The following is an 18,140-nucleotide window of genomic DNA, read 5'->3' on the forward strand; positions in this document are numbered from 1 at the left end:
ACATGCACATTTCTGTGCACGTCTTCTACCTTTCGTCAGTCACCACTGTGACTTAGGGAGGATTTCTTAATGCTGTATAAGCATCAGTGTGTCTGGTTTGCTTACTATTTTCATTTTCTGGTACCCAAACCTAGTTAAGAAAAATACCCAACCCAATGCCACTTAATATGTTGTTGCCTGTAGTGGCAACTCTGAAATAAATACTGAAAAAAGTGATCTTAATGATATTTTAACATTACTGTTTGGCAATCTTCTCTGTTATATCAATGTTAGCCATTGCTAGGTAAGAACTCAATACTGAAACTTGAAAGCATATATACACAGTTAAGTTCAGCACATATAATACACTTACATGCTCTCATTAGGAGAAATGCTATCATTCAGGTATGTTCCGTTTGTGTTCTCCATTTCTGCTAGCCTGTGAAAAAGACAGACACCTTAAATCTCGTTAGATACCTTCCTATTAAAGACACTCCTGAAATATGCAAAAAGACATGATACTATCATGACACTAACATCAGCATAAGAAATCAAAAAATAAATAACCATGACCTTTCATGTGACTACTGTTTAAGTTGGTCTATAACTACATGAAAGACTAAGTGCCTCTTAATAGCAGTCTAGTAAATTAAATCTCAAATAAAGCCACATAGGGAACCATGAGACTTGTGGGGGGTCCCATCCTTTTGTTTCCCCCACCCCTTGCTGGGCAATCCACTTGTCTCCCTAAGAGATGCCACATGCCTTGCAAATGAGGTTGCCCCACTAACTCCAGCTCTCTCCTGCTTTCCCCCATATGCTCCACAGCTGCCCAGCCTTCTCCCGCTAGCAGGCTGGCCAGCCCACTCAGCTGTAGTGCCATCCCCACAACCAGCCTGGCTGATATGGCAGCGGGGAGGGGGATCTTGCTCCTCCTCCCCTGCCCACCTGCCTAGCTCAAGGGGCAGTGGGGGGTGGCTCTTGTCCCCTGACCCCTACAGTGCCTCTGCCTTGGTCAGGCAGTATGTGTGGGAGTGGCAGCTCCTGCTCCTTTTCTGGCCTGCTGACCTGCAAAGGAGAGGCGGTGGTGGAGGAGCTGTCCTTCACAGCAGTGCCTGTCTCTGAGCCGGCACCCCAGCTGCAACCGAGGACACAGACTCAGCTGACTGCTGCACATGAGCAGACAACATTACCTTCGTTGGGAGTGATTTAAACCCCCAATTTTTGTTTTCACATTCTTCTGCAAACCTGTGGGGTTGCCTGGGTTTGTAGAAAAATTATCCTTGCTTGTACCTGGCCCCATTCTCTGCATCTATCTGGTGTGGGTATACAAGAACGGCATGTGCACATATTGTGAATGTACATCAAGGATAATGAATGTAGACTACTCCAGTGGAAATAATCTTAATATTAAAATCCATTCATCCCAGGTTTACACACTGTTTATTTGTGAAATACACATAGTCCTCCTTCTATCCTAATGTTAGCCTTGTGAAATTATCTCTGCCTTCTATCCTTGTCCTATGAAAGGTCTATCAAATCTGGAGTTTTGAACAGATTGCTCCAGACCTGGCAATGTAGCTATCAGAGCTGAGAAAACATGTATGCCTCTTTGAGTCATGGTATGTAGAAAACACCAGTACAACTTTTTCTTCTTGAGTATGACTTCAAATAGATTTCTTTTAGCTAGAGCAACCCGGTTAAGTTTCCTTCATCTGCAGAAAAAAACACCTCAAATTGGAATTTAGCCAATACTCTACTGTTGATATTTTTAAAAAATATTAACTATAGTAGTGTGGTATGATTACTGTACACATTAGATAAATATTTTGCCCCATAATCTTCAGAAGCTATATCACTAATCGCTTGCATACAGAGAATTAAAGGAATTGGATGGCACTACTGTCTTGTGGAATATGATCATTTCGGGATTCCACTAAAGCACACCTCTGAAAAGAAGGATATATAATGAAGTTTTATATGGAATCCGAATGTTAGATTTAAACCGAAAGCATGCATCAGAGTTTTCTATTCAAATCAGTTGTATGTTCATTCTAAACTTCATTAGGCCATTCTGCAAGCAAGTTAGTTGTTAAGCTTATTAGTAGGAAGCAGGAGATATGTATACTGTCTGTCCTTGGAGATTTAAATGAACCTGGTCCATTTCTTAAAGCTTGTGTGATGATGATGATTTCCCCCAATTTTAAACTTATTTCAAGGAAGATCAGCTTAACCATCCAGCTGGTCTCATACCTGCTAGCATAATGTTCAATGCGTGAATGAGTATCGTCATGTGATAGCTGAGGGGACGAGGCAGGCCTATAAGGCAGAAAACACTGATTAATCACACAAGTAATATTGTCTTAGAAAGGGAAAACACATGATGGCATTATTAGCCTCACGCCAGTATGTCTTTTTGAGTCTAGGAAATAGGAAATAATAGTTGAAACCCAAGTAGTTTGTCTGCTTCCTCAAGCTACCTGCAAGAAAATGTTTTGTGGAAATGGACAAAAGCCAGCTGGGATGAAAAGTTTCTGATAGACTTAGGATTTTTCAGTACACATAAAAATAAAGACCAAAACTGATCTGTGGATACCTTCTTGTCGAAGTGTTTTCTTATAGGCAAGCTTTCATTACAGCCACATCACTTGTATGCTTCATTAATACTGCTTCAGTCATTGTCTTATGCTCAGAGCTTGTTTTACTATTAATTGTGGTACATATTAAGTACAGTTCCTCTTTACAGTAGCCCAGTTCATGTTACAATGAACACATGTACACTTGATTTTTCTTTATATGTGTGTTGAGTAATTCTCATGTCATATTCAACATATGTACAGCTGAACATGTGATATAAACCCCACATTTAACCAGGTACTGTTTCCTTTGTACAGTGAACATGTGTTGGTTCTTTCTTATAGACAAACATATGCACATACATGCAGGATGTACATGCATCCACTGTAACAGATGAACAGAGCTTTTATCACACTTTATTAAGAAAAAATCTTAGCTGAAGCATAGAGAACTCACAATGATGCTTTTAGATCAGCATCCTATTTTGTGTGTGTATGTGTGTGAGGGTAAAAGTCCATGGACCAAAATGTTGATCACACTGTATGAATTAGTGGCCAATATGCTTGAAGGACAATGCAAGACTTTGTGTAAGCACCTGAATGCATCAGTAAGCAATCTGCTTCCCTCAACACACATCTAAGTTGTTAGGCGTGTATTGACTTAACTTTATCGATCATTACTCTAGTATGAACAAACATGCACTTTATCTACTTTTTCTATTTAAAAAGAAAATGGGAAGACCAGGTGCACTACTGTTTAAATTCCTGAGCCAAAGTCAGTTGGGGATATATCCCTGTTCCTATCTAGTTTGTCTGTCTAATCTGGAGGGAAATATTTTTCCTAGGTTTTTACAGCGCTGGTTTTTTCCCAGGTTTTTTCGCTATCTTCCATTCCTATGATTTTGATGAATGAATTTATCCTCAGACTTGGGTAGTTTCCACACAGATTTTGATCCCATTTCGCTCCTGTACTGGAGCATGGTTTTTTGGAGCATTCACATGACATCATCCCCTAATCATTCACTTTCTGCATTTCCCCTGCTTTGGTGCAATATTGCCCAAACCTACTTTGATACAATGTTTTTTGAAAGATCTCAATTAAAGTGGCTTTACATACAGCATGGATAGGAAGGTCACATTTTTTGCAGGTCCCACCCACATGGGTGCCATTTTCCTTTTCACAGTCCCTGTAGTCACCATTTCCTCTCCTTTACCACTGAGGGTGGGTGGGGGCCGGTTCTTTTAAAAAATCAATTGTTAGATTGCTATGCCATTGTGAGGTTGTAGCAGTATATTACCACAATCTACTGACTTGTTCCTCTGGTTGTGAGCTATCATTTTAAAATGAAATGCTGTGAGTTTGCAACAATAATTGATGGGGATTAACTTTTTAAAAAAACCAACAAAACAAACGTACCAATTCAGAGTATAGGTTGCACTACAGCGTGGTCACATAATCACGGTATGATGGGCTGCGGTCACACGGAACATTAGCCATGCTAGAGAGACAGAAGATAGGCGGATTTTCCGGGCGTGATCTCACTGCCACATCTGGGAAGCATAGAGCTCCCGTGGCTCACCTGAGGCTTCCCGCCGAAGATGCGGGGTAAAAAACTAGTACCTCCGAGGTATTAGTTTCCGGTAACTGTGGGGCAAGGGCGGGCATCTGATCGTGTTTCCGGTGGCATCCAGTGCCTGCCCATGTCCCCTTACAAAAAGGTTCCCCCCCCAAGTCTCCATGGATGCGCACAAGCACCCAACGGAGCATGCACATACTTTGGTGTACAGAAAAAAACCCCGTTTGCCACACCGCGCTGCTTCTTTGCCGCACCGCAGGATTGTCCTGTGATCGGCACCTCCCCCCGGGACCTCCACGGAACGTCTGATCACGCAACCACATGTTATTTTGCCCCGGGGCAAACAGCCACGCCTCCCCCCCGCGATATCCGGCCCGTGTGACCGGGGCCATGATCTAGCAACTGCCTTTTTAAAAAAGCCTGGAAAGGCCTCTGGCAGTAATAAATGGGATAAAAGCCATGTTGAAGGGCTGAAGGAGAAGAACATGGCATCAAGTTGCAACCAACTCATGGCTACTCCTTCGATGAGGCATTTCAGGCATGAGATGAGCAGAGTTGGTTTTCTCTCTGCAACAACACCAGTCTTCCTTGGTGGTCTCCCATTCAAGGATCGACCTGCCAATCCTGCTAAAGTCCCAAGCCCTGATGAGTTCAGGTCAGACTGGGCAAATTAAGCTGAGGCAAGGGGAAACTACCAGTGGACACTCTGTTGCCACTGTAAATGCCTTTGCATTCACAGTAGGAAATAAATGAGCAGCACAAAGCAGTTCTGGAGAACAGTAAGGACATAACTGAAAACTAGGCCAGTGCTCCTGTGTATTCTATACTGGTATGTTTTGTCAGCCCCAGTACACCACAAATTCCAGCTTTCCAACTTTAGCCCACTATCAGGTTTTGCTTTTCCAGGTTTTTGGTCTATGCCCATTTGTTTTCCAGTGTTATTTATCTATTTAGTATATTTTTATATCATCCTTCTACCAGGAAGCTCAGGAGGGTGTACATATTTCTCCATTTGGCAGAAATGAGAGGTTTCGTGCAGGAGCATGGCCTTGTTCCTGTGCATCTGCAAGTAAGGTGGATCAGAATGCAGAGTGCAGAATTCACTGGACCTCCTATATGGCCGCTAAGAAAGCTGCCTTCATGAATAGCTGACAATGGCTGCAAGTGGCCAGGACTTCCAAGGGCTTTTTCATTAGTTCAGAAACCATAAGCTGAAGGTTCCAAAACAAGGCTGAGGAGGAGACAGATAGGCAAAGCCAAATGAGGTGTTTGAAGATAGTCTTCACTATGAGTTGAATGAAGAGAGATTAACCTTCAAGGTGTGGGGCACTTTCACACACACAAAATAATGCACCTTCAGTCCACTTTCAATGTACTCTGCAACTGGATTTTACCGTGTGAAATGGCAAAATCTACTTGCAAACGGTTGCTGAAGTGGATTGAAACCGCATTACTTAGCATGTGTGAAAGTGCCCGTGGTCTTGTATCTTAAATGGCAGCTTAAATGATGAGGAAACTCATCCCTAAGCAGAGATGAACAGGCAGAAACGCTTCCAATTCTGTCATGAGAGACCCTGGTAGAACATAAGAACATAAGAGATGCCAATGTTGGATCAGGCCAAAGGCCCATCCAGTCCAACACTCTGTATCACACAGTGGCCAGAAATACCAGTGCCATCAGGAGGTCCACCAGTGGGGCCAGGACATTAGAAGCCATCCCACTGTTGACCCCCCCAAGCACCAAGATGACAGAGCATCACTTGCCCCAGAGTCCCTATCTATACCTTGTGGCTTATAGCCACTGATGGACCTCTGCTCCATATGCTTATCTAATTCCCTTTTGAAGCCATCCATGCTTGTAGCCGCCACCACTTCCTGTGGCAGTGAATTCCAAGTGTTAATCACTCTTTGGGTGAAGAAGTACTTCCTTTTATCTGTTCTAACCCGACCGCTCAGCAATTTCATGGAGTGCCCACGAGTTCTTGTATTGTGAGAAAGGGAGAAAAGTACCTCTTTCTCTACCTGCTCTTTCCCATGCATAATCTTATAAACCTCAATCACAAGAAGTATCTTGTATTCCATCATATAGGGTAACTAGCTGGTCATGCAAGAGAAAGCACTGCTGAAGAATAAAATTTGAAATTTGCAATGGCATCCAATTTCCAATATTCTTTGTCAGTTGGAGGCTACTATGCCCTGACAGAGTTAGGTGCAGAATGAGAACTTGCATCCTTCCTGCAAACCTTATAGAGGTGCTCAGTGCATTGAGACATCAGTGGGATTAATGGAAAGTTTCGTCAACAAGTCCTTGGCTACTTGAAACTATGTCCACAACATGGGAGAACCGCAAGCCTGTGATCCTCTAACAGTGCAATCTAAGCAGAGTTTCACCATTCTAAGCACAATATCCTAAATGGATTTAGAAGGGTGTAGCTCTGCTTAGCACTGCACTGTAAATCTATGAGTTGGAAAACTCGGGATCACTACTTGACCTCAAACCAAATTGATGTGGCCATCTGAATGAACTTCTCTGTACATATCTGAACATCTTCCAAAGGTGAGTGGTTTTAACCACAGATGGGCCTGAAGACAAATCCAAGGTTTTGTACAACTCACACAACTGATGAGCTGTCATACTCATCCTTCAAGAAGAAAGCTCATTGAACTTTATCTGAACAACCTCATTGGTTGTTAATTGTAAGTAGGCGTGGCTACGTTAGCCCGGGAAGGTTTAAAAGGAGCCTAGCTCCCAATGTTAAACTGTTCTGGTTATGACTTATGGCAAGCGCTTGTTCGTATCTACAATAAAGCTGTTCGCTTTGTTGAAAAAAAGAAAAGAACAAAGTATCCATTCTGGGTATGCAAGAAGACGATAGCACTGAAATGGATTGCTGGGTAGCAGGTTGTAGTTGAAAGAGAACATAGAGGGAAGCAATATGTCCTCCTCTTGAGCATGCATGATGGTTCAGTATCAAAGAGATTTTGTACTTAAAAGCCTTCCTCTGGAATAACCTGAACTGAGCCGCTGCCCAGGTACAGAGCCTATTTATATGATACAAGGCGACCATGAAGAAGAACATGTTTTAACTTTGCCTAATTACCCTGAATTACAATGAAATCTTTTATAATGATCTCACACGTATCTAGTATTTTCTTGCCTTTGCTTTTCACAGTCAAAAAGTAAACTCTCTATTCTTTGACTCATCCTAATTTAAACCAATAAGAATGGCTTTACTTTCTAACAAAAGGCAGTGTTATGTTCAAAAGTTAACATGTACTTGCTTTCATTCCACAAGATAAAAGTCAGACATGCATACCACAGAAATATCTTTTATAAAGCCAAAACCAGTCTCAGCTCTTCAAGGGCTCATGCAGATAAAAAAACAACATTTAACTGTCTCACACATTATGGGGTGAAAGCAAGTCCATGCTAAATTTTGAATGTGCATTTGCTTCTGCTGTAACAAGCACCATTAGAAGGTAAATTTTATTTTTTGGTTAAAAATAGGAACAATGTACACTGCAATGTGAAATGGCTGTCTCTCTGGTCAAATGAATTCCACAGAGAATGTCTTAACAAGTTCTTTATTTCCTACTGGATGTTGGAGATATACAAACAAATCAATCTGCAACACAGAACTTTCTGTTGATGGGTATGTCTAAGTGTGTTTGTATGTGTGTGTGTGAGAAAGAAAAATCTTTGTATCTTATCTATATACATACACACACACACAATTTTCTTTGCATAATGCTTGCGTGTATTCACAGATGGTATGCTCAGTTCATCTGTTCTGACAAACACATACCATTAGTCAGCTTACTTAGAAGATGTGCTGGGTTAGAACAGGTGAAGCAACATACAGAACAAGATTTTTAAGTATTTACTATTTATTTTATATAATTTTATATACTTTCCCAATGGTGGCCCAAAGCAACTTATCCCTACCTCCATTTTATCCTTACAACATCACTCTATGAGATAGTTAGGCAATGAGCCCAAGGTCATCCAGAGACCTTTCATGGCAAACTTGAACTTGGGTCTCCCAGTCTGACCCTCTAACCCCTATCCCATGCTTGCTCCAGGAGCCCAGCCAGTTCTCTCTCACCTGCCACTGAAGCAGAAAGATAAAGATTGTGAACAAGACTAGCACATGGTGCATGTAGCACCTGAAAGGGTTGCATGCCACCAGCACATCAGACAGTGTCTTCCCAGGTTACTCTGTTGTTTTGTGAGAGAGACTATGTTTAATATAGTTTATGTTTAGCTGCATAAATAAGAAATCAAAACATGTTATGGTATTTCATAATATCATCATTTCCAAGTATTTACTGTGTGTTAATTTTTAAATGATCAAAGAATGCACTGAACTATAATCTATTCTAAATTTACTATCAGATGGCCATTTGGTATAAAACTGGTTCCCTGATGGCAGCCCGGTTCCCAGTGTTAATGACATTCCTTTGACACAGTGTCTTCAGTATTTACAATGTGTCTGTACCACGTGTACCCAGTGAATTACAATTTTAGCAATGCTTACTTTAGTAGTCATTCAGTGCAAACATACAGCAGAAGCCACACATCTCAGAATCTTTTTAGTAGCATTCACATACTAATTTTAGTCTTTGTTCACTAATATTTGGTAGATGTGTGATTTAAGTAGTGTAAGCAAATAAGTAAGACTAACCTCAAAGTTATAATGATAGCATCAGATACCAACCCAATGGTTATTCATATCTGCATTTATCAGTGAATTTATAAGGTCTTACAATAATGACTCTCAGCTGAAAACTAATAGTGCTTTGCTTCTCCAACTGATGTAGGCACAATTCATCTGAGATGAAGGAAGTGTTTTTAAGTATGACTGATTTCTTCTAAGAAAAGTGTAACTGTAACTCCTTGCAGAAATAAAAAATACTTATAGAAATAATTAATGTTGGATGGATCTCACAGTACTGTCATTCTCAATCATACTGAAATTACAGTGAAATAGCTAGAAATTCTGGCTTTGTAATTATTCACCAGTATCCAGCGAGTGTTTTGGGGTGAAGGTGACAAAGCTGAGCACAGTGATTTCCTTCCAATGGGTTAGATCCAGACTAAATTGGCAGTTTCCACTGATTCCCCTCCCTGCTATAGACCTCTCCCCATGTCATTCCTCAGGGGTCCCTATCCACCTGGAGCTGCACTTTGTGGAGACTTGGGCTCCAGTGAGAAGGGTGAGGCAGGAATGTTCTGCTGTAACCCTCATTCTATCCTCCAACTGAAGGAAGAAATCTATACCTACAAATAAACAGCACACCAATCTAATTGCAACTAATCAGCACACAGAGATAAGGAAATAGAGAATCCAGAATGAAATTGTAGATGTTTTTCCCCAACCAAAGCTGCTTTTTTTTTTTTTTGCCAGAAATTCAAGCATTTGATTTCTGCACTTCTTTACGTAGCTGGATGATTGTTCAACAACATGTCCTTAAATCAACTGGAGTATATCCTCCAAGAACAGGTTAACTTGCATAGGACACTAGAGAGAAAAATTTGTATTTGGAGTAAATTTTGTTTTCTTTTCAGAAAATTGAACTAGGGGAAAAAAGAGAAGGGAAATGAACATATGCTTAAAAAAAACGACCAGAAACTCAAAACAAAAAACAGAAATGTGAGGGACTGCAGCAGCAGCAGCAATAGTGGCACACTTCAGCAAAAGTACTCACGCAGAATCTACTGGCCAGAAGTTGATCAGAGTAACAGGACTGCAAGACAAAAAATGAGGAGGTGAAGAGAGAGGCAGAAACAATCGAGCAGCAAAATAATTACAGAAAGTTAAAAAGAAACCCAAAAACCAGAAAATTCAATAGACCAACATGAATGTAAATGGGAAGCAGCCAAAATAATAAAGTGAACAAAAAGATAGAAGAAACAAGCTGTAATGCAGTTACTACTGACTGAAAATCTCAGCCAGATTTTAAAGAAATCTTTTTGTAGATTATTATATAGGAAGGAATATGAAGAGGAAAGTTAGTGTAAATTTAAATCGAAATCAAACTGAAGTAGGGACAGAAAAAGGATTCTCCACAACAAGAGAAGGTGTCACACAATTCAGTCTTCTGGTAACTAGTTTTCAAATTACACCCATCCACTGTAAAGGCTTTCAAGGCAATTAATAAGACAGCTGGCATTATTCTTCTGCTAATCAAACATTAAATTATTGGAGAATTAGCAGGTGAGGAAAGACATGATGGCAATTGGAACCCCAGCTTGTGTTTTCCTTTTAACCAAAAGAAACAAAAATGTAATAAACTAAAGAGGTGTTATGGAGTTCGGAGGTAAAGGGATTAGGTGCCAACTGGGAAGGCTCAAGGAGCTTGTCAAATGACAAACAATTTATTTGTTGTACTCACGTTTCCATGTTGTCTCCCTCCAACACTGTTTGTACGGGCAAGTAGCCCATTCGTGGATGCTTTGCAAAGTATCTCTTTGTTCGGAATTTGTTTTTCAATACCTTGGCAAAATCACGAACATCTTCTCCTGAAGTTGTCTGAAAGCAGTATTGCAATCAAATCAATTTTATAGTGTGTCATCATAGAGTTTTTCATCATGCAGTCATGAGACAGACATCCAAACATTTGACTGACTTCCTATCACTACTTCCTCCTTATCCTCAAACAGTTTTGATAATTTAGAGCAAATGTACAAGCTTTTTTCAGTATCAAGTCCAGAAACGTATGTGGAGCTGTCCAGTCAACATTTTGGATGTGTTCATATAATTTGAATGGCATGTTCATAAACATGGCAGATGTTAACAGTATTATTTTGCTGTATTTTGCAGATCTATTATATTCTCAATTTATTATGTTTAAATGAGAGGCAAGGGAAATCCAGTAGTTTGTGAAAAGGGTCCAGTGTGTCTTGAGATAATTGGCCAACATGTGTTCAGAATTTGAAGATTAACTTTCCCAAGCCTGTTCTGACTCATAATTCTATGAATGGCATATAGATCACCAATATAAGTTGCATGCAAGCCCCACTTACAAGGAATGTACTTCAACTCTTGAGGCAATAGGGGTTTGCAGGGTCATGATAGATCAGATTTGCGCTCTCTCTCTCTCTCTCTCTCTCTCTCTCTCTCTGTGTGTGTGTGTGTGTGTGTGTGTGTATTTAACTGCTTCTTTTGGCTGGCCCTGTATTTTATTATTTGTACACATATTCATGCAATTTTTGCTTTTTGTAAATAGTGTTGTCCTTGAATTATTTCTTGCTTCTATTGTTTATGCTTTTGGTGCTGCTGTATTATGATTTGCTTCCTTGGTTTCAGAGTATTTTCTATTTCAGTGTTGTTGTTTTTAACCACTCATGGGACCTTCTGGTTGACAGGCAGGATTTAAGTATTTTAAATAAGTATATAATGAACAACAAAATAAATACATTCATTTAAAGTCAAAAATTATATTCCATCTCTCAGAATATTAGAAGCAGCTAACAAACCAATTACTTAAAACACATCCTTTGGGGAAAAATAACCCAGGTTACATAGAAAATAAAACACAGCCTCAATGCCTTTCAAACCACAAATTTTTATATCTGTATTATGTCTGAAAAGGGAATTCTCTCTGAAAAGAACTGTGGGGCATTGCCTTCAAAAAGACAGCAAGAAAGATACCCTCTTCACCCTTTTCCAGATAACATGGCAGAAAAAGGTTTGTGCCTGTTGGCACATACAGGGCCAGACCAATTAATTTTGGTGTCCTAGGTGTATTGGCACCCTTCAGTGCCTCCCCCTGCACTTCAGAGAAGCTGCTCCCTGCCCTCCCCCCCTCGCTGTACTGCAGGGAAATCACTGTCCACCCCTCACCCCACACTATGGAGAAGTCACCCCCCACTCAAGCACTACCACTGCTCTCAACAGGGGTGGATAGGAAGCAAAAACAGCCTTACCCCACAGCCCATCTAGGGCTCTGATGGGGGAGGGAAGAGGGCCCTCTGATGGAGGGGGGAAGGAAGGAAGGATCAAGCTCACCACAGGGCACCTAACTGGGGCCAGGGCGCTGTCCAGGGCTGCTGTTTCTTGCAGCAGACTTTGTCACCACAAGCAGACAGGGTGCCAAAAGTACTGGTTTTGGTGCCCCTCCAGTTGTGGCACTCAAGATAATCACCTAAATTAACTTAAGGGTGGGCCAGCTCTGGGAATATATAGAAGAAATTTATCTGAGAACCTAAGCAGGTGTGTGGGTTTATACAAAAAGAGCTGACCCTTCACGTATTTTGAGAAGAAAGTTTCCCAGTTAGAAGACTATTCTCCCCTTTGAGTTTTATAATAAATTCAATACACTGGTTATTAGAATTTGCAGTTTCTCAATGGTCTTTATCAGTAGAAAAGTCACTTAAAAAATGGATGTCATTTTACATATGACATTAATTTTAATGAAGAGTTTGGGACTTTGCCAGGAAGAGGCAAGTAGAAACAATAGTCAATCTATTATGATCCAACTGCCTCCAATTACAGATCAGAGGAAAGTGCTAATGCACTTTATAACTTTGAAGATTAACAATTTTCTCTTTCTGGTTCTCAGAACAGTTGTTCAGACTTGTCTGAATTACACCTCCTCTTGGATATGCACAACAATACAACACAGTCATGATCTTAGCACAGGCAGAATGAGGAGGAAAAGAAAACTTCGAAAACTTTGATTAAAACCTCAGGGCACTGATTTTTACTTTTAGGCAAACTGAGTATGTATCCAATAGAAGAACCCTAACATATAAAGAATCTTTCAAGTCAAACACGAGAAAGTACAGACCTCTATAGCACTTAGAATCAGTTAGACCAGCCACTAGTAGGAGCTTCCACATATTAACATGTTCTACAGCACACAGTTTTTCACTCCTGCTTGTCTGGCCCCGCTGGTGGACTTCCTGATGGCACCTGGCTTTTGGACTGGATGGGCCATTGGCCTGATCCAACATGGTTTCTCTTATGCTCTCTTGTGTTCATTATCCCCAATGGTGTTCACTTCAGAACCAAAATCATATACCACTGAATGTGATTAAACTCTCCCAACATGCTGATTTGGAAAAATTCTTCCTGACACAGAATTTGACCTTTAGGGAGACCCTTAAAATTCTTTGGGCTTAATTTGCTAGAAAGTTTTTCTTGAGTCAAATCCTGTAATTTTAAGAGATAATTGGGGAACTAAATGACAGCATACACCTCAAAAGAAGAATGTTCAACAGGGATTAAACAAACGATTACTTTCTTTCAGACCTGCATTTCTAAATGATATTGGAGAGGCTGTGGCTCAATAGCAGATCATCTGCTTGGCATGCAGAGGATCCCCAGTATCTTCAGTTAAAATGGATCTGGCAGTAGGGATGTGAAAGACCTCAGCCTCAAACCCTGGAGAGTAACTGCCAGTCTGACTATAGAAAACTGACTTTGATGGATCAATGATCATGTATTAAGAGAATTAGCAGACAGACCACGTACCCATGGCATTTCTCATAATGTGGAAAAGGTGAATGTTGATCACAGCCAGTACACAGTGTGAGAAAGATACACTTTCCTCATTAAAACATCTGGGTAAGCAGTCTTAATTTCCACAAAGTAACCTACTCCAGCATCACGTTATTCTGACTGCTAAAAAGTTTTATTTTCTTGACTCCTTGACCTGTACATATGACCTAAAATACTTCTCACATCAAGACTGGTTTTATAACAAAAAGTAACTATTATCATAAAACTAGCATACAGACAACCATGTGCCAAAATCACTGTCTGTTAACTAATTCTCAAAGAGTTCACTTCTGTAGATGATAGCTTATAATGCAATTACAGGAGTATGAGTTTTAAAAATAGCATTAGTCAGGTAATTTTTTTTTTTTTTTAAAATCCTATCGTATGTTGTAAATTCATTTTTATCATCCACACTAGGTATATTTTGAAAGCATCCTAGAATTAATGTAGAACACATTAAAATTAATTATATTACATTAAACATGGAGCTTGTTAGTGTACTACTGTTTTGATATAGCAGCATATCAAGACTGAGTAGTAAACAGTCCCTAATTATTTCAACTGCTATTATTTCTCACCATGCATTGTACAACACTGGGGTTGAAAGACCAAGTGCATACAGGATAATGTAATCACAAAAGTAGTGTATATCAAACCTCCATTAATTTACACAAAACATATACAAATGCCTTCTCCCAGAAACCACCAATAGAGCACAAGTGGGTTACTTACTGGTGTACAGTATTCTACCATTGGGTAGTGCATCTTATGACCTTTTGCAACGCGCCCAGAAAAGAAGCAACTTTGGCAGATGTCATAATTAAAATGCTTTAAACTTCTATACCTGGAGAAGAAAAATACAATTTCAGATGTCAAGGAATAAAGCTTAATACTGCAACTCTAAACACAATGAGTAGCACTATTTTCCCCAGCTTCTTGTATAATTAGAAGAGAAGAAGAGAAGAGATTAGATTTATACCCCACCCTTCCCTACCCAAAGGTGTCTCAGAGCGGTTTACAAACTCCTTTCCCTTCCCCTCCCCACAACAGACACCCTGTGAGGTAGGTGGGGCTGAGAGAACTCTTGACAGAAACTGCTTTTTCAAGAACAGCTGTGCCAGAGTTATGGCTTGCCCAAGGTCATCCAGCCAGGTGCAAGTGGAGGAGTGGGGAATCAAACCCAGTTCTCCCAGATTAGAGTCCGCACACTTAACCACTACACCAAACTGGCTCTCTTAGTTGTGCTGTTGCATATATTATTAGTTGAGTATCTTTTAAAGTTATTATACTGGAGTCTCAAAATTAATTTGGTTTCTTTCCTTCAACATCAGTTGGCATAAGACACAGCCTCTACACAGAAATCTTATTCAACTTGTATTTTCATCATTGTTTAATTTCTTAGTTTGTGCATTGCCTGAGCCAGGCTGTAGATAGGTCTTGCCTGTTTCAAACAATTGGAAGACTAAACACTGCCCTTTAATTTCCATTGTTTAAGGTCCTTATATTTCTGGCCACCTCATTTTAATTTATAGCCAGAATAGCAGTATAACATGTATCTTATACAGAAGTTGCAAGTGAACTTTCTACATGCTATTCCTCTCTAGGAAATATTCTCAGGTTTTTAAATATACTTTGGAAACCAGAGATGCAACTCACTCACTCTCATATTTTAGGGCATGTAAAGCCTAGCAGCAGGTCAAGCTCCCACTGTTCCTGGAATCTCAGTGACTCCAATTATTGCAGTAATGGTCCATCCCTCCTGCTGCCAATTAGTTTGGCTTCCCTACCCAGAGTCTCAGGGTCCCAAGAACAGCCTCTGGGCTGAAACAGATGTGAAAAGAAAAACTGAAGGTTTTAGGGGGTGCTGAACAACAAAAAAACTCCATCAAAATACTTTATCTTTTTGGAATAAGTGAAATATACATTTAGTTTTGTAGTTAAAAATGGATTAAGAAGGAAATATTACAAATATTTCAATTTTCCCCAACATTTTGGGGTTTTTTCCCTTTTAAAAATGGAATAAACATTTTCCTTGTGGCTACAAAATTTCCAGACACTTTACAACTCTTTCTGAACAGCTTAACTTTCTGAACTTCAGTTAACAACTAGTCACAAAGGGGGGTACATCAGCTATGCTTTCCAGTAAATCTAAGGGTTACAAGAACATCTGTGGAAATGGCTTCTCCCCCTTACGGAATGCTAACCCATTTCCCCTCAATGCTGACTACTGTTGCCAACCTCCAGGTGGGGTCTGGAGTTCTCCCAGAATTCTAACTGATCTCCAGACAACAGAGATCAGTTCCCCTGAAGAACATGGAGACTTCAGAGAGCAATCGCTATGGTATACCAGAGATTCTTGGTGAAATCACTCCCCAAATTCCCCTCTCCACGAGCAGTGCCCCCAGTTCTCCAAGAATTTCCCAGGCCACAGTTGGCAGCCATAAATTAGCCTACAATGCTTTCTACTTTGCAAGCTGTAAATTGTTTTGCTTCTCAACTCCAAAGGTTTAAGCCCCAACAGATTTAAATTGCCAGCTGAACCCCCAGATAAGGATAGCATCAGCGCTGGCATCATATAAGAGCTCAGAGCTACCACTACAAGCCTGCCTATGTGCCTTGCTTCCCTATCCCCAATCGGTGTGCTGTGCTTCCTGTACTGGAGATGATATGCAAAGGGACCGGGGGGGGGGGGGGGGGAGGGGAAGTAGTGCACTTGGCAATGGAAGAAGCAGACTGGGATGCCACCAAAGAAGAAGAATTGTTCAGACATTGGTGAGTTTTTCTCCTTCCCAGAGGGGTGCATGTCAGTCATCCTATTCTGCTGTGCAGAGAAGGTGTTAACGAAAGAAGAGCAGCTTCACCACCTTCCCATTCAGCTATGGCCAGGAAAGTACTAAGATGCCTTCTGGACCACAGTCCAATACAGCTGCCCCTCAGTCTAATCAACCAAATGCAACGGGGGGCACACACTTACTTTCCCTTCCCTTTTCCCTTCATGTATGCATTCAGCTACATCATGAGCCTATGCATTTTACTTGTTCTAAGTCTAACTGGGCTTATTCGACAGAAGATGTGCAGAAACATTTGTTCACCTTGGCCTGTTTTTTCTTTTTATTCTTCCTTCACTTACACTCTTAATTTTATCTTTCTCACTGTTTCTACACCATATTCCTCTCTTTTCATCTTGTGTTTCTTATAAGACACACACACTACCCCACTACTTCATTACTCAGAATTAAGACCTATTCAATTCAACAGAAGTATGCGTGCATAGGATTTCAGTTTTACTTTTATTATTCTCCTCCCCCTCCTTTTCTTCTTGCTTTCAAATTTCTGATGCCAATGCAGTCTTGTTTTCCTTCCCCATTGAAAGAGCACAAAGTCCACACACAGCTGCGATTTGTGTGTGTATGTGTTATGGTTAGTAAATGCTGAAGGAAACTGCACATGATTGAGAGTAAAGAATCTAATGAAGTTAATTCCTGCTAAACTCTAATGGTTCTACTTTCCCATCCCCATAGAAAAAGAGACATGGTAATTGACCATTTATTGTTTGCCTAGATCCCACTTTCTTCCTTTCAAATGATACTAGCAGGAAGTAAAATGACAGAAGAATCCCCTCCCCCGAATCTGGATGATTCTGGAAACCCTAGTTTCTAAAGTGTGTGGTGGTTCTGGCTCTTGATGGTTCAAGGGCACTGTCTCTCTAAATAAGGGGTGGTAGACAATAGGTATAGGCTTTCACATGCAGCTGGTAAGCTTCCCAGAAACGTTTTGCTGGCCATGATCAAAAATGGGATGCTGAATTAGATGGACCTTTGGTCTGATCCATCAGGGTACTCCTTATTTGTTGGCCTAATATTATATTAGTGAGAGAGTTATGTTGTGGCATCGTACAATGCCTGGGGGTCTGGGGGTTGCCAGCCCTTGGCTAGCAAAACAGACTGTCAGCATAAACATTAATTGTGCATTTTGTATAAACAGGGCATTTACTTCTGGGCTGCACTTTCTGTTCCACCTAGGCTCCAGATGTTGGACATATGGCACACCTCGGGACAGAAAACACCACCAGGGCTTGCATTTCTTGAGTCCATGTCTCAAATTACAAGTTCTAGCGTGTTTTCTCTCTGTGTGTGTGTATTGAAGGAAGGCCTAGGTCAACAACTAACAATTAAGAATATTGGCTGTTTTGTTCTAATGCTGCTTTTGAATAGTTCCAGAAAAATCTCACATTGTCTCAACATCCCTTATAAATTTAAGGATATAGGTTTGCATAAATCCCCTTAAACATGATATAAAAGCCTTTTTTTTGGCTCATGGTAATGGGCTTGACAAAACTAACTTGAATTCTTGTAGAAAGTATGCTATGTAGATATGCTGTACCAACTTGAACAAGTGCATTGTGAACTTCATAAAGTCATCATGGGGAAAACTTTTGTGAGAGGCATGATTTCCAATACAGTTCGTTCATCTGGAGAAAGTTAAGAATGCCTAAATCCTAC

General features: G+C 40.5%; 1 protein-coding gene across 6 annotated transcripts in view; it reads right to left on the bottom strand.

Annotated features, from left to right (window-relative positions):
* The window catches only part of DMD (dystrophin), a 284,775-nt gene that overhangs the window by 32,876 nt on the left and 233,759 nt on the right, over window positions 1–18,140 (bottom strand). For 4 of the 6 annotated variants that reach the window (XM_015406249.1, XM_015406246.1, XM_015406251.1 and 1 more), the window contains 4 exons: window positions 14,371–14,482; window positions 10,529–10,665; window positions 2,233–2,298; window positions 353–418 (listed from right to left, as the gene is read on the bottom strand). In XM_015406249.1, coding sequence (XP_015261735.1) covers window positions 353–418; window positions 2,233–2,298; window positions 10,529–10,665; window positions 14,371–14,482 — 381 coding nt within the window. Of the gene's footprint in view, window positions 1–352; window positions 419–2,232; window positions 2,299–9,841; window positions 9,881–10,528; window positions 10,666–14,370; window positions 14,483–18,140 lie in introns of all 6 variants that reach the window. The other 2 variants (XM_015406250.1, XM_015406247.1) reach the window with 1 other exon arrangement.

This window comes from Gekko japonicus, unplaced genomic scaffold (genome assembly GCF_001447785.1).
Source record: "Gekko japonicus isolate JY-2015 unplaced genomic scaffold, Gekko_japonicus_V1.1 scaffold1357, whole genome shotgun sequence".
NCBI classification, from domain to species: Eukaryota; Metazoa; Chordata; class Lepidosauria; order Squamata; family Gekkonidae; genus Gekko; species Gekko japonicus.